The 25,210-nt window shown below is 37.6% G+C and overlaps 1 protein-coding gene across 1 annotated transcript; it reads left to right on the plus strand.

Annotated features, from left to right (window-relative positions):
* Nucleotides 1-239: 239 nt before the first annotated feature.
* Nucleotides 240-24,908, plus strand: fbxl16 (F-box and leucine-rich repeat protein 16). The gene is made up of 6 exons (XM_017453612.3): nt 240-589; nt 12,506-13,097; nt 15,224-15,732; nt 16,682-16,766; nt 21,839-21,902; nt 24,056-24,908. Exons 2-6 carry the CDS (start codon nt 12,522-12,524, stop codon nt 24,202-24,204), a joined length of 1,383 nt encoding a protein of 460 aa, XP_017309101.1. The 5' UTR covers nt 240-589; nt 12,506-12,521; the 3' UTR covers nt 24,205-24,908.
* The last annotated feature ends 302 nt before the right edge of the window (nt 24,909-25,210 follow it).

Raw genomic sequence — 25,210 nt, forward strand, 5'->3', positions numbered from 1 at the left:
AGCCCACCCCCCCAAATTTTATTTATATAGTATTGAAAAGAAGAAAACTATTTACATTTATATTCATATGATTTATATGCAAAGATCACAGTTTAATGTATGATGCATTATTGATATTGCTGCTCGTATCTCTTTAAATGGGATCGGTCTGTTTTTGTGCACGCGGATGAGAGAGAGAGAGAGATAGAGAGAGAAAGAGAGAGAGAGAGAGAGAGAGAGAGACTGTGTGCACACACAGAATGAACAGACACTAGAGGCCGTTATTTTTAGCCTCCATCATCGCGCCGTTTGTTTTTTTGCGCTTTCGCGTGATCTTTTATTATAATTATCATAATACCAATAATACTGCTAATAATATTTTTTAAACAATAACGAGTTCTTCAGATCTCTATGGCAACATCGACACGTCGTAGCATCATTGATCGGCGACGGGAAGGGCCGCTCTTATCGCATATTTATTTATTTCCCTGGGCCTCGTGCGCGCGCGCCGCGACGTTGTGGGAAACGTGAACGCGCCGGGCTGGAAGGCTTTCACCCACCCATCATGGATTAGTCCTCGCGCGCGCGCAAAAAAATACTACATCATAAGGTAAGATTGCTACGCGTTATAAACCATAATGATAATCATAATAGTTATGATGACAACCAGAGTAATAACAACAACAATAACAACAAGGACAAACGTGGTGTCAGAATGACGTGCGCGCGAGACGCAAGGATGAACCGAAAACGTTCGCGTGGAGGCTCTTTCTGTTTACCGGTAATAACGGTGCTCTTCTGGGAAACATATTTATATTATACATCATGTTACATTATATGCAGATAAATCTGGTCGCCCATCCTGGGGAAGGAAATGAGAAATAGAGAACCGCATCATCATTCAGCTCTTTGTCTATTTTTTTTTTTTTTTTTTTTTGCATCACTCTGCATCATCGATGCAAAAAAAGCGACGCTGAACGCTCTTTATGACGTCATCTCCCGCTATTCCCATTCTCGAGCTCACACAGGAACAGGAAGGAACTTGGTCACCGTGATTGCAGTGACGTTTCCAGATTGATTTCCTAACACTTATTTCTTTGCATTGCATTTGGGAGTGTTAGGGATGGAGCATACGCTTTTTGGAACGAACCAAGAATGTGTTCTGAACGGCTACAAATGCAGATACGAACAGAACGCATGGTATTCGTTTGTTTGTTTGTTTGTTTTTAAGAAAGCTTGCCAGAATGACTGACAGGGCGATTGGTTGACTCGGGATTCGGATGCAACAACATTTACGCAACTTTTACGCCAGTGAGCTGTCAGACATGAAGCTTGTGGGAACACCATGAATGTGACCACGAAGAAATATGAACTTGCTGTGTTGTGTGATGCATTTACCGTGTTTGTTCATTCATCCTTAGTAGCTGCCTGCTCAGAGGAGGTTTAAATTCAGCTACTAGTTTGTTTATATTTTGGGGAAAAAAACCCAACTAAATTAGTTAGAAAATATCGTGGACAATAATGACTCGCGTGAGCGGGATTAAACAGTTGAGATCAGTTATGAACTGGAATGATGTAGCTGAAGTCAAGGAACTGTCAGAGCCAGAATTCACACACCATGATGACATTTCTACATCTCGTTCGCACCCCCCATCCACCGCAATAGAAATATAATCCTGTTTGAATAGGGCTCATGGCAGAAAGCCCCTTATCATACGTCCTTCAGCACGCTATTTAAAACAAATATGGAAGTGCATAATAATTTTATATTTCTTTTGCATACATTAATTGATTAACTGAATTCTTTGCCCATAATATATATTTTGCCTGTAATTTATATTTTTAAAAAAACCACAACAACAGACAAACAAAAAACTAGCTTACTACGTTTGCAATTAACATAGCAGTTAAATCTTTCTCACTGGGTATCCAGAACAAGTCATAATTTTAGATTTTTCGGCTTTTTAACACCATTTTTTTGTTTTGAGCACAGACATACTGTATATTTATGATGTTTACACAAAATTAGACAGCCGACAAATCACTAGCAGATTTGTTAAATGGCTTTCATGCTTCATAAAAAAAATCCTTGTCTGTAAGTATAATTCAGCGTTAAGAAAGTGTGTAGAAGGAATTTTACAATAGCGTATTTCATTGTTTACAAACTGCATGGTTAGACTACACTAACAAAAGCAACAATTATACAAACGATGGGCAGGAATTCAAAATAAAACCTGATTTTTAGCTTCAGGTAGAAATTTTATTAAATCTTACTAAATGTTTTTTTTCCTGGTATTAGTTGTTTTGTCATGGGCTACAATAACCCTAGATGCACTTACCTTGTTTATTTATTTATTTTTTTAAAAACTCAGTGATTAATTTATTACGGCGACCTCCCATGTAGGCCATGTTGTAGGTGTACAATTACAGACTGGACCCCATCTGTTGCTCTAGACAGTGTCAGCTCCTGTCTCCCCTGTACACAGATGAAAACCACCACTTTTTCACAAATTATTATAAAAAACAGATATTTGCACCCATCGCTAAGTACCACCGACATTTTCTTTTGGATCGTTCTATGACTGAACACTGTCATTTCATTTAATTTCATTTTTATTTCATTTCACTTCCGTACAGCCTTTCTTAGGCCCTGGACTGTAAGTTGTGAGCTAATTTAACTTATTATCATTATGTTGACATAACAATTCATGATTTTAGGATATTTTGCTGTTACTTCGAGTTATCTCATTATTGCAACATTATCTGATTTCAACTAATATTATCACCCTGCAATCTAATAATAAGACAAATGTTTGGAATATTGCATTACAATTCTTATTCTGTATGCTGTTTACCAGAGAGTAAGTAAGCCAGCTGTCACTTTAATGGAATTCACTTTGCAAACTTGTTTGAAATAATAACACAAGTTAAAATAACGACATAATATCTTATTTCAAAGATTAAGTCAAACAATTGCATATTTTGATAACAGATTTAATTATTACATCAAAATGATGACATTAAGTAGAAATAATTTTTTCAAAATAAGACAAAATAAGGATGATGAAACAACACGTCATCCAATTAGAGTTACATTTACTGTTGTAGAACATCTGTGAAACAAGCTAGTTCTTGTTATCACTTATGTTATAGCGGCGATGAACAATAATTCCCGCTGTCTGTTATTTTCCCTCTCAAAGTTAATTAGACAAAAAAACCCTGCAAAGCTGTTTGAGATCTTGCTGACTGTTACAAAGTGCTGACACTGGAGACTCCTTACACATGTTAAATAAACATCTTACATTCACAAATGTGTATGTGTTAAATAACAACACTTTTTTATTATTATACTTCGTTTTCACAGTGAATGAGTATAACAAGCCTGTGTTCATCATATCCCATGATTCCCTGTACTCTGTTGTCCCTTCCCCACACTCAGTATTGCTCATCTGTGTATGGAAGCAACATTCAAGCTTTTTTCCTCCTTGTTTATCATATCAGTGCTATGTTTTGTTAGAAAATCCAGCCAATTTGGCTACCCAGGCTGAGCAGGATTGGGACATTGCAGAACATAATTAAATTTTTTTTTTTTTGGACCTCGCAGTTGCTCCAGAAACATTTAATTAACCCACAAGGTTCTGTTCACTACTTAGCAAAGGATGTCCCACTATCCCAGGATGTCTCTTTGGATATCACTTATCATATATTAAAAATATAAAGCACATGATTCGGAATGTAAACAAGAGCTTAAGCTTCAGGAACTGAACACACCGTTTGGTTTCATACTTGCAAATGTTTTTGCCTGTGTATAAGAAATATTTAAAAATTAATTTTCAGGTTTGTTAGGCAAATTGAGTCACAGAAGTTTATATGTAAATATGTAGTAAATAATTTGTAATGTTTATTTTTCAAGGCTAAATTTACCCCTCAGGTAAATAAAGAAATTTCTCCAAGGAGTAAATATCACAGGTAATATTCCTACAAGCTTTTTTTTGTTGTATTAAAAAAGACATTTATTTATGCAAATAAGGCTTCAAATAATTACATACATGTATATTTACATACTAAATTAAAACCAAAATGTAGTCTTTATGTATGTGTAGTCTAAATGACATCATAATGTAGTTTTTTTTGTTGTTGTTCTGATTATAGAAAAAAAAAACTGATTTCATGAAAAATAAGTTTAAAAAGAAAAAAGAAAATAAGTTTTCATTCATTTGGTCTAGTGTGGTTTTAAAGGTTCATAAAGGAAATGGACATTGATATCATAATGATAAATTAAAAATGTATCAGGAAAAAGTTCTCTCATTATATATGACATTATATATATGACATGGTGTGATTGTGCAGAGTGGGTGGAGCTTAAAGTCTTCTTCAGAATTGCTATGCTTAAGATAAGACACTAAATATATTACTATCAAGTTTGCTGTGTTTTTTTTTTAAATTTATTTTTACCACAGTGTATGAGAAAACAAGATATAGACACAGTTTATCAGAATAGCCAAGAAAGTAAAAAAACCAAAATCGCAATTTATACCTTTAGTGTCTTGCCTTAATACAAATGCTCAGTTTTGACTGGAACACAACACAATGGTTAATGCGTTTAGGGTGCAGCTGTGTCAGCATTTACATTTTTTATTTTTTTTTAAAGCAACAACCAGAAGGATAGCTTAATATAAACACAGCACATTTGCATTCCAAAAGCATTTGGCCAAAGCTTTGCATGACAACATGAATAATAAAAAGCTGTTATGTTCAGTAATGACTTGGTTTTGTAAGTGTTAAACAGTGAGGTGATTTTAATCCCTGTCACGTGACCTCTCTCTTGTCTCTTGTTTACAATCACACCTGTGCACACACACCTGCTGTCAGGAGGTTCCCCGTACTTGTGACAGGATTTATTTCAGGACTGTTTCTTTAAATACTGTTTAAATGTCCTTTAAAATTGACATTTCTTTATGGTATAAGCAATCCTGTCTCTCTCACTGTTTTGTGTAATATAGTTTAAAGGTTTAAGAATGTTTCTGTGATTTCTTTACAATCTCACTTTTTTCCATCCTGGTAACCAACGTACTTCCTGTTAAAACTTTCCATCTCCATCTGTCTTCAGTTTCACCGCACTACACTCTAAAGGAGTGTTAACTGCCACAACACTTTAATTAACACAACTTTATCCCAACACATCTCAAAGCACGGCATTCCTCAAGTCTGTATATTAGACCTGTTTTTTATTTGGAAAAATAGACCACTGGGCGCATGTTGACTCAATTTACATGCTTGTAAAAGCACTTCCAGTTATTTAAAAGGTGTCTATATGCCTCAAGATGTGAGGACACACATCTGGTTGGCAGTCTGCCCTCTGTTTATCCTGTCTTCTGAACATTTTGCAGAATCGACCTCTGTTTTGTCATAATTTGCACAAATTTGATTCGATTCATCGAGAATGGATGAATACAGGGATTTTTAAAAAATGTTCACTAAAATGTTTTTTTTTGTTCTATTTTATGTTTTAGGATTTCCAAATTTTGAGCTCTTTTAACCATGCAATAATGATACGTTGTTATATATTTTTTTAAATCACAGCTTATATTTTCCTAGTATTATATCTAATAATATTTCTAAAAAAAAATTTTTGCATTAGATGCAGATGCTTTTCAACTGTAAATAAACAGCAGCATCTTAGCTTAGATATACTGTATGGAATAAAACAATATGACTCATTTAAATTTAAAACGATAATTTTTTCATGTGTTGAAAGCTAAACTGTAAGCATGTTATGGTCTGAGTATTGTTACATTACAAAAGTCATTTACACAATGCTGACACTGGAGACTTCTTCCATTAATGATAAATAAACATCCCATTAGAGAAAACTTCAGCACATCAACAATTATATTGTTGTGTTTTTCTTTGCTATATAAAAACACATTCTGTTTATTATTAGACAAACTGTGCAAGCTGTTACTATGGCAATGATAACGCATTAACAGCACTACTGTCATAGCTGCTGTTATAGGAAATTAATCACCACTGTCTGACCAATCAGATTCAAGACTTGGTATACAGTACATCGGATTTATCGAATACACACCTGTGGAAAAACAGTACAGATTCACATTGAGAGCAGAGGAGACCGACACAGACACAACCTTTTATTTCCTCTCCTTTCATGAAAACAGCCACTGTAATTAACAAACCCCAATTTAGACACTCTTATTGTGTGTTTCGCTTTGATCTAGCAATCCTTTTTATTAAAGTGCTCCGGTGCAGGTGCCTTATTTAAAAAACAACAACAACAACAAAAAAACGTCCAGAACGAATCTCAATAAGCACGGCATATGGATACGACGCTGGCATGCCGCCACGGCTCACTTCTGTGGCCCACTTACGAGTACAGGGAGTACCAACCGAGCCTGATTTATTGCTAGACAAGACATTTTTAAAGGAGAGATTTCTGGTTTTATGCAACACAGTGAACAGGATGGTGCAGGATTTTACTCCTTAAAAACCTACTGATTTCCAGGATTTCAGATGACACCCTTGTATAACATCATATCAGAGGTGCCAATACTTATGGTTCAGATGTAATATTTATGATTTTTTTTATTCACGTGCAACAAAACCCTGAACATGATGGCTACAATTTCTTTTGCATCTTGCTAACTTTATCTAGATGACATGAATTTGCAGACCTCTTTGTTGTGAGCCAATAGAATGCAAGAAGACAGGACTATGAGGTCTTTGGTCATTAAAAAATGGAGAAGCAGCTAATTATTTAGTAACACCCACACCATGTCTCACTGTGTTTTGTTCTTATATACTATATAGTTTCATTTTGATGGCCTATAAAAGAGTCTTTTTAAATTACAGCAGCAGTTCTTAGGTAGAAATATTCAGTATTCATGTGAGATTATCCACTGAAGAATGACTGAGACTTGGATATAAAGCAGTCAAATGTTAAACTAAAATACCTAATACAGACAAAATATCTAATGCTTCACATCTTGGAATTATAGAGATCATGTGACAATGGTAGTTTAGACAAAAAGGCAAAATATAAAATAATAAAATGGATGTTTTAAAATTTATCCATGTTAATGTTGACTAGGTATTTATTTTAGCAAGTGCATATTTGAGAGGCTGAAAGTTCATACCTTCTTGATGTAGCATGTGGAACAGCTAGAAAGAGCAAGCAAGAATGGAAAGACAGAAAAAAAAAAGAACCAAGGTACTCAGAAAAACACGGTTTAGGTTTAACTATGGGAAGACCTCGCAATGAAACACAGAAACAGCAGGGTTTAAATGAAAAAAATGAATCTACCACAGAAACTGTGAACACAGTCAGGTAACAAGCCAATAACTGGACTAAAAAAGAAACAAAGGCACATGAAAATGTAAACCCAAAAAGTACTCAAAACAAAATGACATGAAAGCAGTGCTCAGAGGACGATTGGTGACACTTAACATGTTTAAATCTTTGATTGAATTAAACTGAATGAAATCTAATCAACTGGTCAAATTTGTATGCAGAACACATTAATCAGAAGTCCTTTCATTTCCGTCTCTTTAAATGTGTTTATTTACGACTCTGCAGCCAATCCCAAGTACAGGGTGGAGTCACGGAAAGAAACGTAAATGCAATACGTAGTGATGGGTAGAAAACTACCAATGAAACTACTTTGCAATTGTAACTTGTCACGCTACTCAATTTTAGAATAGCTAAACTATCACCGAATTACCATTTTGATAAAATAGCTATGTACAAATTAGTCGCTAACTACACTGAACCTATTTTGTCAAACTAAGCAAACCAGCTGTTACATTTTATTGTGCTAATTGTTTATTGCACGAAATAAAAATTTACATAATTTATGCCATACTAACAAGATTTAGCTTCTCAATTTGTAAACCAGTCTTCGTAAGAAGCAGTTAATGTTACTTAACTGTAAAACAAATATCATTATTAAAATGCGACATGTAAAGAGAGGTTTCACTCCTCTACTCTCGGTAGTTCAGTGTTTGTTTAAATAGCTAGCTAGCTAGCTAACAATAATGGATGTACGTTAATCAATATTAATGTATGGAACTGAATTAAATAGCTACATTAGGATCTTTGCTGCAATGTGAATAATAATAATAGTGCTTGTCATTCTTGCTAGCTAGATGCTAGCTACCTGGTGGAAAAGCAGCTTGTTACCTGAAAAGCTACATTTGTTTGAAAATATCTCAGCTCCTGCCATGCTACTAAAATACACAGTAGTTAAGCTAATAGCTGTAATGATCATAATAGAATTTGGAACATCTGGAATTATGCCTCTCCTGGATTCACAAAGCACCCAAATGTTCGCTCAGTGAGGAAAACTGAATCCATTTATATAGTCGATTGTTATTTTCTTTTCCATATTGCTTTTTCTCAGCACAGTGCAGCTGGGTTGTCAATGCTCGTTTCACTTCCTTCTCCTCCTCTTATCTCAGACCTCTCACAATTGCTCTTCATTATGGAGTCTTTAACTGTACAGCACCACTGGCTTAGAGTCAAGTCTTTCATTCTGAATTCTGATTAGTGAGAAGTAACAGATGAAATGGTTCTGTACATCATAGACACAGTCCACACTGTCTGCACTTAACACTTTGTCTTTGTTTGCAGAAATCCATTACATTTTAATTTGCTTATTTGATATAAAACAAGATCTTACAGTAGTGGGTGTTTTTTAAGACTAGTCCAGTTTGGCATAAAAAATGGCTCCTCCATCAAAAACTTTCATAGAGCAAGAATGGGGCAGTGTGATTCCTTCCCCAATGGGCCTCTATTAGAGCTTGTTGCAGTTCCTGTTTTGGACCACTAGGTACAATAATAACTCTATTGAGCCAAATTTAAAAAAGTGAGCAAAACAGTGTAACATCAACTTATATATGTCAAATAGCGACTTTTTTTTCTTTTTTTTTCTTTTTTTAAATCTACAGTCACTCAAAGGAGGTAATTAGTATTTCAATGGAATTAAAAATCTTCACTCTGCCACTTTAGAAAAAAAATTTAGCTGTTCTTTGCCAGGACTATGAAACATCACACAGTTATATAATGCAGTTAAAAGAAGGTGCAGACACATTTTTAAATAATGCAATATTTCATCCCAATGTTAAACTGAGACTTTCCATCCTGCTTGTTTCTGATTGCATAAGCAGTTGTGGTGTTAAGCTTCAGATTTCCCATCATGCACCACCTGCATGTCTTGCATAAGCAGTACAGTTGTGTGTCTGTTGTGTGGATGTGTTATGCAGATGCTGTAGTGGTAGTGTGTTAGTGTGCAGGTGCACACAGATCTGGGTTTTATATTTAGATGTTTCGATATGTGTCCTAAGGCTGCTGAATCAAATGTGTGTGTGTGTTTTCTGCGTCTCTGTCATGGTAAAAGCCTCTTGAGAGGTTCATTCAGGAAAACGGATGAACGTGAACAACCTTCATTGACATTTTCCACTGCTGGCATCAGTACACTGAGCACGCACATCTGCGCTCGGATTTTAAGGTGGACTGAGATAAATAACCGCATGATGTCACAGCGTGGGTGTGCATGAGAAAATGCTCAACAGCTTTACAGTTCTGCCTGTGGGTCTGTATCATTCTTCATCATTAGATAGATAGATAGATAGATAGATAGATAGACTGATAGACACATGGATGGATGGATGGATGGGCAGACAAACAGGTAGACGAACACATGGATGGATGAACAGACAGACAGACAGACAGACAGGCAGATAGATAGGTGGATAGAGAAACAGATGGTTAGATGAATGGACAAGCAGACAGACACAGACAGATAGATAGACAGACAAGAAGATAGATAGATGAACACACATACAGACAGAGATAGATAGATAGATAGATAGATAGATAGATAGAGAGAGATATATAACTGCATGATGTCTGATGGGTGTGCATGAGAAAATGCTCAACAACTTTACAGTTCTGCCTGTGGGTCTGTATCATTCTTTAACATTAAATAAATAGATAGATAGATAGATAGATAGATAGATAGATAGACACATGGATGGATGGATGGATGGACAGCTAGATGAACACATGGTTGGATGAACAAACAGACAGACAGATAGATTGATAGATATAACTGCATGATGTCTGTGGGGTGTGCATGAGAAAACGCTCAACAGCTTTACAGTTCTGCCTGTGAGTCTGTATCATTCTTCATTATTAGATAGATAGACACATGGATGGACAGACAGGTAGATGAACACATGGATGGATGAACAGACAGACAGACAGACAGACAGACAGATAGATAGATAGATAGACAGACACATGGATGGATGTACAGACAAACAGACAGGTAGGTGAACACACAGATGGATGAACAGACAGACAGACTGACAGGGAGATGAACACATGTATGGATTAACAGACAAACAGATAGATAGATAGATAGATAGATAGATAGATAGATAGATAGTGGTGCTTGAAAGTTTGTGAACCCTTTAGATCTTTCTATATTTCTGCATAAATATGATATTCACCAGATTTTCATACAAGCCCTAAAAGTAAAAAAAAGAGAACCAAATTAAACAAATGAGACAAAATATTATACTTGGTCATTTATTTATTGAGGAAAATGATCCAATATTACATATCTGTGAGTGGCAAAAATGTGTGAAACTTTGCATTCAGTATCTGGTGTGACGCCCTTGTGCAGCAATAACTGCAATTAAATGTTTACGGTAACTGTTGTTCAGTCCTGCACATCGGCTTGGAGGAATTTTAGACCAATCAGTACAACATCTCTGGGATGTTGATGGGTTTCCTCACATGAACTGCTTGCTTCAGGTTCTTCCACAACATATCTATTGGATTAAGGTCAAAACTTTGACTTGGCCATTCCAAAACATTAACTTTATTCTTATTTAACTATTCTTTGGTAAAATGAATTGTGTGCTTAGTGTCGTTGTCTTGCTGCATGACCCACTTTCATTTGAGATTCAGTTCATGGAAAGATGTCCTGACATTTTCCTTTCAAATTTGCTGGTATAATTTAGAATTCGTTGTTCCATCAAGCCATCCTGGCCCAGATGCAGCAAAACAGGCCCAAACCATGATACTACCTCCACCATTTCTCACAGATGGGATAAGGTTCTTATGCTGGAAACATAACGCTTCTCATTTAAGCCAAAAATTCTATTTTGTTCTCATTTGTCCACAAAATACATTTCCAATAGTCTTCTGGCTTGTCCACATGATCTTGAACTTTTTGAAGAGCAGTGGCTTTCTCCTTGCAGCCCTGCCATGAAAACCATTGTTGTTCAGTGTTCTCCTGATGGTGGACTCATAAACATTAACATTAGCCAGTGTGAGAGAGGCCCTTAGGTGCTTAGAAGTTACCCTGGGTTCCTTTGTGACCTCGTGGACTATTACACATCTTGCTCTTGGAGTGATCTGTGTTGGTCGATCACTCCTGGGCAGGGTAATAATGGTCTTGAATTTCCTCCATTTGTACACAATCGGTCTGACTGTGGATTGGTGGAGTCCAAACTCTTTAAATATGGTTTTGTAACCTTTTCCTTCCTGATGAATATCAACAACTATTTTTCTGAGGTCCTCAGAAATCTCATTTGTTCGTGCCATTATACACTTCGACAAACAAGATCAGACTTTGATAGATCCCTGTTCTTTAAATAAAACAGGGCGCTCACTCACACCTGATTTTCATCCCACTGATTGAAAACACCTGACTCTAATTTCACCTTCAAAGTAACTGCTAATCCTAGAGGTTCACATACTTTTGCCACTCACAGATATGTAATATATTTTCCTCAATAAATAAATGACCAAGTATAATATTAATAGAAAATTTTTTTTTGTCTCATTTGTTTAATTGGGTTCTCTTTATCTACTTTTAGGACTTTTGTGAAAATCTGATGACGTTTTAGGTCATATTTGTGCAGATATATAGACATTTTTTAAAGGGTTCACAAACATTCAAACCAGTATAGATAGATAGATAAATAGATAGATAGAGAGATAGAATGATGTATCATCAGAAAAATAGACAGACAAATATATAGATTTGTTCTCTACCGCTATTTTCTCCTGTCTTTCGTTTCCTTTCACTTTTTCATTGTTTATCTGCCTCTCACTTTTTCTTTCTCTTTCATTTTTTAGTTTTTCTTTTCTTTTGGTTTTTCTTGTCTTACTTTCAGTTTCTTACTCACCCACATTCTTTTCTCTTTTTTTTTTATTCACTTTGTCTTTCTTTCTTTTTTTTCTTTTTATTTAACATTTCCTGACTTGTTTTGGAGATCAAATCTTTATGAAATTGTTATAGGCATTGTAGTTATAATATTTTGTTATCTTATTTCTAAGCCTAATTGATCACTCACTTGAATTTTTTTTAGAAATGTTATAATGGAACGTTTGCCTATTGTATCTATTGTGTTCTGCGCACATTTTCATTACACTGGAAGGGGAAAGATTCGAAGTCTCCTGAATGATAATAATTAGTTTGTCGTTCTCCTGCAGGCTCTGAAAGCTGAACATGTCCACTCCGAGTGAGCTCAAGTCTCCGTGTGTGACGCGGAACGGCATGGTCAAGCTGCCTCCCCAGCCTAACGGCCTTGGCTCGGCCAGCATCACCAAGGGCACGCCAGCCGCCAAGAACCGTCTGTGCCAGGCATCTTCAGTCCCCCCGAGCCTGCCATACCACTTAGAGGCACTTCCCATGGCCACTGATGCCAGGCAGTACGCTAAGCTTGAGAGGCAGCTAGCCCTCGATGAGAAGGTATTAAACCGGCTGCTATGGTACTTCACCACAGCTGAGAAGTGTGCTCTGGCCCAGGTGTGTAAAACGTGGCGTAAAGTCCTGTACCAGCCCAAGTTCTGGGAGGGTGTGACCCCTGTCCTGCACGCCAAGGAGCTCTATAATGCGTTGGCCAATGGCGAGAAGGAGTTTGTGAGCCTGCAGGCATTCGCGCTACGCGGCTTCCACTCCTTCTGCCTGGTGGGCGTCTCCGACCTGGACATCTGCGAGTTCATCGACAACTACCCGCTGTCCAAGAAGGGAGTAAAGTCACTCAGCCTGAAGCGCTCCACCATCACGGACGCAGGGCTCGAGGTAAATACTGAAAATATGTCACAGTTCATATCTTACTTTTACTTATTTTATTTATTTATTATTTTTTACATTTTGCCATTGTGTGTAAATATGTGGAAAACACATAAAGCAACTTTCTTCAGTTATTATTATTATTATTAATAATAATAATAATAATAATAATAATAATAATAATAATAATAATAATTGTTTCGATTATGGAAAATATTATGTAGAATATTAATATACATGAACGTGTGTAACATATTGTCTTTCATTGTATAAATATGATTTTATTTTTGTTTTTTCTGTTTTTTTTAATAATAATTTTTTAATAAAGTAATTAAACACAGGAAATATTCCTTATTAGAAAGTTATACTGTAGTAATATTGCTCCTTGTAGTACTGTAGGAGTAGTAGCATTACATCATTGGATAATAATAAAAGAAGAAACAACCTGAAACTACATAATACACATAATATACAAAAAGGTAATGCAATAATACATAATGAGAAATAGTTTGTGACCCTGTTGAATTTCTGTATGAATGATCGGATCTCGGTTTAAGTCATAATAACAAATTAAAGTTCTATTCACGTCTTATTGTCTAAGAATGCCCCACAATAATTCTATATATTTATTGAACAATTATTTGCACTATTTTTCATCCGATTTAGTCATTCATGATTCCCATCTGTTAGCTGAGTGTAAAGTATCACTACCAATCTGCCTCCTATGAGACACATGAAGCCATCACATGTATATATATATATATATATATATATATATATATATATATATATATATATATATATAGAGAGAGAGAGAGAGAGAGAGAGAGATAGAGAGAGATAGATAATTTAATGGAAGCCCATCACATGTTTGAGATTATATTATATTACATAATATTTATTTCCATAATATTTTTGATGTAATTAATAACAAAATATTTTCCACTTGTGTGATATGAGCTCGTAATACGACTTCTGCGCTCTAAAATCTGAACTAAAAAATCATCCCCCTTTTTAAACAAGCACACAGCCACGGTTTCACTCGTCCCACTCGCCTCGGAGCTGCTGCTATTCTGAGGCCTGGCCTTCCGTTGTCATGGCGATCACTTGAGTTGTTAGTGATGCTATCCGTGCCGATTTTCTCTTGAATGTTCGCACTGTTCTGCTGATCAGTACCTGGACGTGTTACAGTTACCTAAATGACCCAGAGCTTGGATTGATCCCATGCTATATCTGAATCAATGTACCAGAGATGATCACTTGCTCCAAATAAATCTCATAATTAGGATTTAACAGCATGTCACACTTGAAGAACAAACACTGTTGCTTAGTGACAGATATCAGGAATTAGGCTTGTTATTGGCAATATTAAATGCAACAAAAAAATACATGTTCTCTGAAATGGAAAAGTCTTTAGGAGAGACATGTTTAGTTTTTCAGAAACATGACAATGTTTGTTGTCTTGTGAACTTCAAGAGAGGTAAAAATACAGAACCTGGTGAAGGAACAGCAGTTGATAGCTGGTATAGTGGAACAGGAACTAACTTGTTTCACAGATGTAAATGTAACTATAAACAGATAAAATTACAACATGTCATTCTTTGATTAAGAAAAAGTGTAATCATTAGAAATTGCTGTTGTGTAAGAGGAAGAAACACTTCAGAATGTATTGTTATTGGAAAACTTCTGCTTCATCACACCACCCTGTCGCTGATGATTGTCCTTTAATAATTTATTTATTTCAAATAATTTCAGGGAAAGCTTGCTCTATAGTTACAGCATCAAGGTGCATTGCAAAAGCATAGTTTAAACATACACACTAAATGAAAACTTTTATATACCAAAATAGAACAGGGACTATGATTTTTTTTTCTCTGGTTCTGGTTCTCTGGTTCTCCAGGCAACTACAAAAAAAAAATCTAATAGTCCAGGCATGAAATCTGCTTTTCTCAAGTTACCCAAGTTACTGATTTGTCCACCGCTGAATTAATATCAGGAAACACATTAAACCCAGATTAAAACTGCTCTTGACGGTCCCATATAACGTGAAATAAATGAAGAGTGTGTGAGTGTGATTAATCCCTGCTCTAAAACCAAAACAGTCACATTCACGTTTCCTTCCATGTTTATCTCAGGTGATGTTGGAGCAGATGCAGGGCCTGCTACACTTGGAGCTTTCGGGCTGCAACGATTTCACCGAGGCAGGCCTGTGGTCGAGTCTGAACGCTCGGCTCACGTCGCTGAGCGTCAGTGACTGCATCAACGTGGCCGATGATGCCGTGGCGGCTATCTCGCAGCTCCTTCCCAATCTGTGCGAGCTGAGTCTGCAGGCGTACCACGTGACTGACACAGCAATGGCCTACTTCACGGCCAAACAGGGCTGCACTACACGTACGCTGCGCCTGCACTCCTGCTGGGAGATCACCAATCATGGCGTGGTGAACATGGTGCACAGCTTGCCCAACCTGACTGCGCTCAGCCTCTCAGGCTGCTCGAAGATCACAGACGACGGTGTGGAGCTCGTGGCCGAGAACCTGCGCAAGCTGCGTAGCCTCGATCTTTCCTGGTGCCCGCGCATCACAGACGCTGCACTCGAGTACATCGCTTGCGATCTGCATAAGCTTGAGGAGCTCGTTCTCGACCGGTATGTGAGACAAAAATCATAAATGTGTTTGTGTAGAAAATCTTAACCTCAGGAATTGGACTTTAACCCTATGCTCAGATTAGCAAGTGTTCATTTTCTATGTACACGTGCAACATAACAACGTTTTAATTTCAATTGTATGCAAATTAGTTATGCCACTTTAAAGACAACAAATACAAACAAACTGGTGATTCGAATGATTCCTCGGATCAATCCTATGGCATGTGGGGTTTGACGTTTCTTCAGTTCCCCGCTCACAGCTTTAGTTCCTACCTCCAACTAGTTGTATATTAAGTTGTATATATTGTATATTGTCATTAAATGTCTGTAGAGAGATTATGAAGAAAAAGAAATCTTGGAAGGAAGTAACAGAGCTCGTCAGTGCTTTTGGTGAGTGCATGCAGCTAGTAGAGTTAGCACTTTAGAAGCTATATACAGCTAGTAGCAACTTGTTGCTTGCTATTTTGAAAATAGGGTCAGTCCTGAAAGGCAGGATCCTTTTAATAATTTGCAATTAAATGACGCTTATGAAAAAAATCCACTCTCGAAACAGAATACCAATAAATATCTGAAGCGATTGTTTTTTGCATGCTGTATAGACAGCAGTGGAAAGGAAGGAAAGGCATAATTAATCCTAACATGTGTTTTAGAAATTTGCTCCCGAAGCTCTTTGGAACAACAAACAAAATATTTATGTTCATGCATATTGCATACTAAGATAGTGAACATCTATTTGAGGCACTTGATCCTTCACATAATCTATAATTCATGTTTCCGATATTCCATAGACAACATATTGATAGATAATTAATTGGCACTCGATGGCACCACAGAAAGTTGTTTTTGAAGCAGTTTCTCATATAGTCCAAGTGTATATGAAGAAAATATGGACTTCTATTGAATACAGCCTGAAAGTGACTGAAGTAACTGTGTCATTTTTCGTCTTTAGGTGTGTGAGGATCACAGACACAGGCCTCGGGTACCTCTCTACGATGTCCTCACTTCGCAGTCTCTATTTACGCTGGTGTTGTCAGGTAATTACCGTCTAAACCAACTTAACCCTGTAATTAAAGCGAGGTTCTTTGTGGGTTCTACTACCGGTACTATTTAAATACTACTTCTACTATGTTTATTCATTTGGGAAATGGATTTTCACAAACTCAAAAGCAATAAAATAAAGTCCAGAGCTTGTTACAGATTTGTTGAAGTTTTGAGTATTCACCAACGGAGCTGAGTTAAGTGTTTGTGATGAGGCTTTAATAGTGAGGCTTTTAGACAAATGTGTGGGATTTGTTCATGTGGGCAGAGTTTGAGTAAAACAGAGGCGTGTCTGGCAATGTGATGTAACCACTATAATGTATATCACACTAAAAACATTGTATTGTTGCATCATATTACATTTGACAGCAAAGAAAAAGCTCATTGAGTCCGCATTTTCTTTCCCTGGATCGTTTTCATGCTTAAAGATTCATACTTGTGGTTAAAGGCAGTCGTCTAGACAATATCCTCCAATGCAAACCACACTAAATGCAAGTGATTTGCATTATATAAATGCATGAAAAATCAACTTAAGGAGGTTCAGAACCTGACCCTCAATACAAGGAACTTCCATCCATCCATCCATTTTCTGTACCACTTATCCTACAGAGGGTTGCAGAGGAGCCTGTAGCCTATCTCAGGGAACTCAGGGCACAAAGCAGGGGACACCCTGGATGGGGTGCCAATCCATGGCAGGGCACAATCGCACACACATTTACACACTACGGACAATTTGGAGATGCAAATGAGACTACAGTGCATGCCTTTGGACTGGGGAGAACATGCAAACTCCGCACATACAGGGTGGAGCCAAGATTCAAACCCCCAACCCTGGAGGTGCGAAGCAAACTGCTAAGCCCAAGCACAAGGACCATTTTCCACATAAGTGGATCAGAGTCTCTTAGACCAACTCTAAGAGATACAGCCCCAAGTAAGGAGAAACAAGTGCAAGATAATGAAAAAAACATCAGAGCAGTTTACAGTAGTATAAAGTGCAAGTACCCAGGAATCCTTCAAACGTTCATCACAAAGCAATAAGTTAAGCTAGTCTTGTCATCATATTTATTGATTCATTGATTCTTAGTAATCGCTTTATCCTGGTCAGGGTTGTGGTTAATCTGGACCCTATCCTGGGAACACTGGTGGTGAGGTGGGAATACAGTACATCTCAGATGGGATGGGAGTTCAGCGCAGGGCACCATGCACACACACAATTACACCTTGGGGCAATTTACGGTCACCAGCCATGAACAGGGAGCTTGATTTTAGACTTGAGACCACACACCATTTTATCACTAGCAGACTGTGGATATCAGGCCAGAACCTTGGTCCTCATATGTGCTGAAGAAGTAAAAAGAGGCTGGGTGGGTGTATGTGGGAAGAAGAACTGTCTGCTAATGCCCACCACTTTAGTTTCAAAGAACGCAGCCAGGGATGTGGGTGTTGAAGATGGAAAAGGATTAAGTGGAGGTGTTAAAAGTGGAGAACAGTTTGCATGTATTTCGAGTCTTCCTGTGGTAATCGTTGTTCAGCTGTTGCAAGAAGAGAAGGAGGATAAGAGGATAAAAATCCTGCACCCTATCTCAGGGAACTAAGGGAACACAGCAGGGGACACTCTGGTCAGGGTGCCAACCCATTGCAGGGCACAGTCACACACACAATACAGACAATTTGGAAATGCCAATCAACTTTCAACATATGACTTGGGGAGGAAACCAGAGTACTCTGAGGAGACCCCCAAAGCACCAGGAGAACATGAAACTCTAGACATGCAGGGCAGAGGCAGGGTTCAAACTCCCACTCTTGCAGGTGCAAGGTAAATGTACTAAGCTATCATGCCTGCAGCCCTGAATTCATTTTTCCATCCATCCATTTTCTGTTACCAGTTTCTGTGCTAACCCATCGCAGGGCACAATTGCACACACACTCCCATTCACACACTACGGACGATTTGGAGATACCAATCAGCCTACAAAGCATGTCTTTGGACTAAGGGAGAAAACTAGAATAGCCAGAGGAAACCCCAAAGCACGGGAAGAACAAACAAACTCCAAGCACAGGGCAGAAGCTGGATTTGTACTAACTAATTTGGCAAACATACTAACCTTTAAGCCACTTTGCTCTCCACCCTGGATCCATTTTTCATCTAAATGATAATATTGGTCTCTATTGTTCTCTCTCTCCTGTGATTGGCTGTTGGCTCTTGCTAGCCACTGTGTAGTTACACTTCCTTCATTCCTACGGTTTGGGAATTAAACATTCGTACAGGAAGGTATTTATTAGCATGGAATCGGCAATTTAGTAATTGTAATCAAAGTTCAGCAAACAGGAAGACAGCATTAAATGAGTATAATCTATATTCAGAAATTAAGAAAACCAGCGAGGGTCAAAACCAGAAAGTACAACGTGAAACTAAGGCTGCCTACTTATAATCAGATGCAAATCCACTTATTGTTTTGTGTCTTAATATCCAGAACTATAATATAATCTTAAATACATCAAATTTGTTTTTGTAAAAGCTAAAATATTCCTGGAATCCGTAGCTCTCAGATGAGGTTGAACTAGCTGTTAGTTTGTCGAGACTCATGCACTCATTTTCTTCCTCTCCAAAGAACAACTAAAGACTTTTTTTTGTTTGAGATTTACATACATGCAGAATGGGCTAGCTCTATGAATGATCTATGATTTCAAAAATGTCTTGATGGCATAGCACCACTTCAGCCTCGTAGGAATAAAACGTATTATTTGTACAGTGCCTACGTTCATAGTGAGCGCCAAATGTTGATCATCTGCTGTCACTCTGGAGGCTTGGTAACGTGATAACTACTGATGAGATTTTGAAACAAGACAAAGGAACAGGACAAACTCATCAACGTGAAGCGCAGAACAGCTGAACACTTTAGAGTAATCAACCAATTACAAGGCAGGGGCAGAGAACAGGGGCAAAACCTGGCATGGGCATTCGGGGCCATAGCACCGAACATTTTTTCTTTAGCCCTGAATAATTCTCCACTTGGAGGAATTTGTCACTACGCAAATAAACGTCAGTAAAAGAAGATGGCGGTGTTGTAATTGTATATCTTCAGTGAACGAAGGCGAGACCAATCAGATAGGGTTTACAGGAAAATACGTGGAAATAGTCATGTCTTATTGGCTGAAAGGTCTCAATTCTGCTAGCTCACACAGTAATTGTGAGGAAAAATGGATATATATACGCTGTTGTTTTTTTAACCAGTAAATGGGTTGAAACTGAACACAAACATCCTCTCATGCTGAGCAGGAAGGTGTTTAAATGTATATATGGGTTCATTAATATGTATAAGTTACATGAACATGATATGAGCAGATCATAAGGACAGATAATGTACTTTGCATGGCACTGTAGCAACTAAACCTATACAGTGATAGGTTAGTTGTGCCTCCCCTTGGCTAGCGACACCAAACTAACCTAGTTTCATGTTAAATAGCCAAAAAGTTTTATATTTTATCTAGGGCTGCAACTAACGATTATTTTCATAATCAATTAGTTGGCTGATTATTTTTCCGATTAATCGGATGGGGCGGGGGATTTATGCATTTTTTTTATGGATGCACAAAAAGTACTGAATAAAACTGCACTCCTAAACTAATAATAAAAACTCGATTTCACTGCACCTTGTGGTTTCTGTTACTCGCTGCCTTTAGACATATTATTTTACTTCTGTTTACTTTTCATCATAATGTTTTAATTACGCATTACAGATCTTATTCACACTACACTCTGTATCATGGTTTCTACACCGCGCCTGATCAGCAACGCAGCCTCGTTACTAACACATCACTTCCGTTATAATAAACGACAGAATCTACACGGCAAGTGTGCAAATATAGCATATAATGACAATAAACTTAAATTAAACTAAACCTTTCAAGCAGCTTGCACCAGTTTCCCCTGCCCCTTACACACAGTGGAACATTTTGGATACAAACATGTTTGTGCTCATGCAGCACTGTTTGATTTCCACGGTGTTTAAAATGACCCCCTGCCTTAGTGGACTTGGTGGTTAGACAATTTCTTCCTCAGTCACGTGACGATTTCGCCTCCGGCTGATGGTGACTGAGGTCATGTTGGGAATAAAAGGTAACGCTGACAGAAAGTAACCTCAAGAAAGTCATTGTTGGTGACTCTGGGTGTCTGCTAATGCTAGCCTGCATATGACTTCATGCACCGTCGACTAGGAAGTGGTTTATATTTCCGGTTAGTAAAAAAAACCCACTAGTGATATATTTGAGATGATATTACTATTATTTCTAAAATCCACACACTAGACGGTGGTGCAGAGTGCATGGTGTAAGTGTACAGTACTTCATTTGGGACACAACTTTAGGATTTACTCTCCAAAGCGTGTTTTCTGAACAGAAATAACATAATGAGTAAATCTTCACCGTGCTGCGCACAGAACAACTAATCGATAATGACATTCGTTGACAACGATTTTCATAATCGATTATTATCGATTTTAGCAATTAGTTGTTGCAGCTCTAATTTTATCAGCCTGGTAGTCCTGAAAACAGTGATAACACCCGAACCAAGTTTTATGATAAATTAAAACTTTTTTGTCCAATTTTCACATTTTTTAATTAGCCCTTACCAGCAAGAAAAAAAAAATTCATGCAAACGGTCTATTAAAATAGGTTTTAAAAAGTTTTTTTTTTTTGATGGAGAAGACGGATAATTAACAGTTCAGCTAACACCCTTGGAGGAAACAGGACTGAAATCAAAACAATGGCACGTGGCGGTGTAAACATAAGCAACAACATGAACTCAAAACCAAACAAATAAGAGCAGCTACCTAGTTAATAGTAACCTAATAATTTCAAAACATAAAACAATCGATGTTTAAATTTTTCTTTTGTTAACAAAGCAATATCTTGTGAGTATGTGTTTTATTTTCAATTCTGAAACCAAAAAGTCCAACAAAAGTATAAAATGGAAACATGGACCAATTATAAAAAAATACAGGGGATTATAGCAATTAATATCAACGTCTGTGTGTGTTTGTGTGTGTTTGTGTATGTGTGTGTGTAGGTGCAGGACTTTGGCTTGCAGCACTTGTTTGGTATGAGGAGTCTTCGTTTTCTCTCTCTAGCAGGTATGGCCGCTTCATTCTTTACATTTGCCAAGCTTTCTTTGTTTTTTCTTTCTTTCTTTCTTTCTTATTATAAATTTTTTTTCCTCACTGTCATTTGTTATTATTTTTTTGCTTTTCTCATGTTTTTTTTCCTTTTCTTTCCTTTTTATTTGCTTTTCTATTTTACTGTTTTTTTCACATTTAATTTCACTTAATTATTTTTCTTCAGTTTGTTTTGGGGTTTTTTTCTTTCCTTTTGTTATTCTTACTTTTTTCCCTCTTCTCTCATTCTTTCTTTCTTTCATTCTTTTGTTTTACTTTTTTCCATTGTTTGTTTCCTTTTTTGTGTTTCTTTGTCTGTTTATCTTGCTTTCACTCGCTCTTTCTTGTCTTACTATTTTTTAAATTCTTTTTTTCTTTCTCTTTGCTTTTCTTGTTTGTTTTTCATGCCTTCCTTTGTTCTATTTCTTTCTTTTTCCCAGTCTTTGTTCCTTCTCCCATTCTTTCATTATTCCTTATTGTCAGTTATATTTTATATTTATTTTTGTTCAGAATTCACTGCAGTAAGTTGCAAGCTGGAACACCAATTCCGAAAACGTTGGGACTGTATGGAAAATGCAAAAAAACAAACAAACAAAAGTGTCATTTGAAAATTCAGTTCACTCTGAACTATATTGAAAACAGATTATTAACACATTATTGGATGTTTTACTTTATGAATTTAATTTATTTTTTGAAAATATACACTCAAATCTGATTATTGCAACAGTCTGATGGTTGGGACAGTGGGCTGTTTACCACAGTATAACATCACCCTTTCTTTTAATAACACTTATTAATTGTTTGGGCGCTAAAGACACCAGTTGGTTAAGATTAGCAAGCGGAATTTCCCCCCAATCATCCATTATGCATTTCTTCAACTGCACAACTGTACGGGGCCTTCGTTGCCTTATTCTGCGCTTCATAATGCACTACACATTCACAATCGGAGACAGGTCAGGACTGCAGGCAGGCCATGCTAACACCCGTAGTCTCTGCTTATCCAGGCAGAATGTGGTTTGGCGTTTTCCTGCTCTGCATGGCAGCATATGTTGCTCCAATACGTGTACATATCTTTCTGCATTAATGTTGCACTTTCAGACGTGCAAGTTACCCATGCCATGGCCACTGACACTCTGACACACCCCTATACCATGACAGAGGCTGGCTTTTGGACCTGACGCTGATAACAGCTTGGATGGTCCTTTTCCTCTTTGGCCCGGAGAACACGACGGCTGTTTTGCCCAAAAACTATTTGAAATGTTACTCGTCGGACCACAAAACACGATTCCACTGTGCTACTGTCCATCTCAGATGAGACCGAACTCAGAGAAGTCAGCGGTGCTTTGACAGTGTTGATGTATGCCTTCTGCTTTGCATAGTAAAGCCTTCACTTGCATCTCTGGATGCAGCGGCGAATGGTGTTGACATGACAAAGGTTTATCAAAGAATTCCCGAGCCCATGTCAGGATATCCATTACAGACTCATGACTGTCTAAGACAGTGACGTCTGAGGGAGATCACGCGTATTCAGAAATGGTTTTCGGCCTTGCCCTTTACGCACCGAGATTTGACTGGATTCCTTGAATTTTTTAATTATATTGCACACTGTAGACGGTGAAATGTTGTTCTCAAAGTGTTGGATTATTCGTTGAAGCATCTGTTGGCAGATTGGCGAGCCTCGACCCATCCTTGCTCTTGAAGGACTAGGCCTTTTTTGGAGGCTCCTTATATGCTATGATTAGACGATTGCCTCACCTGTTTCACATCCTCTTCTTATTTCAACTTGTGACATCACTATTAGTCCTAAATTGCCCCTGTCCCAACTTCTTTGGAATGTATTGCATGCATCAATTTCAAAATAAACGTTTATCTTAAAAAAAACTATACAGCTGATTAGGTAAAACATCAAATACCTTGTTTTTTTTGTTTAAATACAAGTCAAAATACATTTACAAATCACTCCTCTGTTTTATTAGCATTTTCCATACTGTCCCAACTTTTTCGGACTTGGGGTTGTATACTACGCTACAGCTTTATTGTGCTTCTGCCTTTTATGTGCAGAATTATGAGCAGGAAGATCAGGACAGAAAGTGGCTCTCATGTGTGCGTGTTTGTGTCTTTCCCTGCACCAGGCTGCCCCCTGCTGACCACCACAGGCCTCTCAGGCTTGATTCAGTTGCAGGATCTGGAGGAACTGGAGCTGACCAACTGCCCCGGCGCCACAGCCGAACTCTTTAAGTACTACTCCCAGCACCTGCCGCGCTGCATGGTCATCGAGTAGACGATGAAGAGCCTGCATCCTCCTCAGCATCGAAAAAACCTTCCTCCTTCAGACGAACGAAACCAGACTGATGACTAAACCCCCAAAATCATCTTGAAACTCATGAGGGGAATCAACAGAAAAGGAAAAGACAGAGTCGAAGATGAGGCAGTGCAAGAGGAAAAAAAGTGAAGCTGGTCGGAATGTTCCAGATATTTCCGATGTATTCGCTGGCCTCGGCTGATGTGCGAAAGTGACATGAATGTGAGCAACATGATCCGAGGCGTCAAGCTTCCATCACAACCATCAGCCTCCATACATAAAACATGAACCATGAAGTGAAATAAAACTTTTTCTTTCATCTTGCCATTTTTTTTTTTCTTGGAGCAAAAATGAACTCCGGAATATCAAGACAAGGAGAAGCTACGAAAAAGGAAGAATGTGAAAGAAACTTTCCCTCTTTGCTATATTTACACTCCGTTTAGTGAAGTCGCCTCTGAGAACATAACAATACTCAAATTATTAGCCGTGATAATAACAGCTGCGTAGATTTTTTTTTTTCCGCGTCAGCGCTGCACGCTTCCTTACTTGCTCTTCGTTGTCATGCCGTTCCTCTTGTGTTCCTTCGGAAATCTTATTTTTTTAAACCGATATTTTGACGAGGATTACTGTGAAATGACTGCCGGGAACGTTTGGGAATAAAATACGAATCCAGATTTGATGAAGGATTGTTTTTTTTCTTTCTTTCTTTTTGTTGTTGTTGTTTTCGGAGGGAGTACTTCACTGTACATACACAGTAGATATTCCATCAAGCTCGGCCATTTTCTGACTTTTGGTGATTTCTGGTGTTGATGTTAGTGATGCAGGTTTTCAGTATCAATCCTCCGCTAACATGAAGACATGAAGACTTGTTGCAATGCAGCTGCTACTGTAGAACCTAAATACGGACAAAATGCATGGTGCAGTTTTCCATCATTTTAGACTTTACTTTTTTTTTTCCCAGCACAAAATAATATTTACTCAAATG

Source organism: Ictalurus punctatus, chromosome 2 (genome assembly GCF_001660625.3).
Source record: "Ictalurus punctatus breed USDA103 chromosome 2, Coco_2.0, whole genome shotgun sequence".
NCBI lineage: Eukaryota > Metazoa > Chordata > Actinopteri > Siluriformes > Ictaluridae > Ictalurus > Ictalurus punctatus.

Coding starts and splice junctions, on each gene's coding strand:
- fbxl16 (XM_017453612.3), top strand. CDS start 12,522: ATGTCCACTCCGAGTGAGCTCAAGTCTCCGTGTGTGACGCGGAACGGC. Junction 13,098..15,223: donor TCACGGACGCAGGGCTCGAG/GTAAATACTGAA, acceptor TGTTTATCTCAG/GTGATGTTGGAGCAGATGCA. Junction 16,767..21,838: donor ATTTACGCTGGTGTTGTCAG/GTAATTACCGTC, acceptor GTGTGTGTGTAG/GTGCAGGACTTTGGCTTGCA.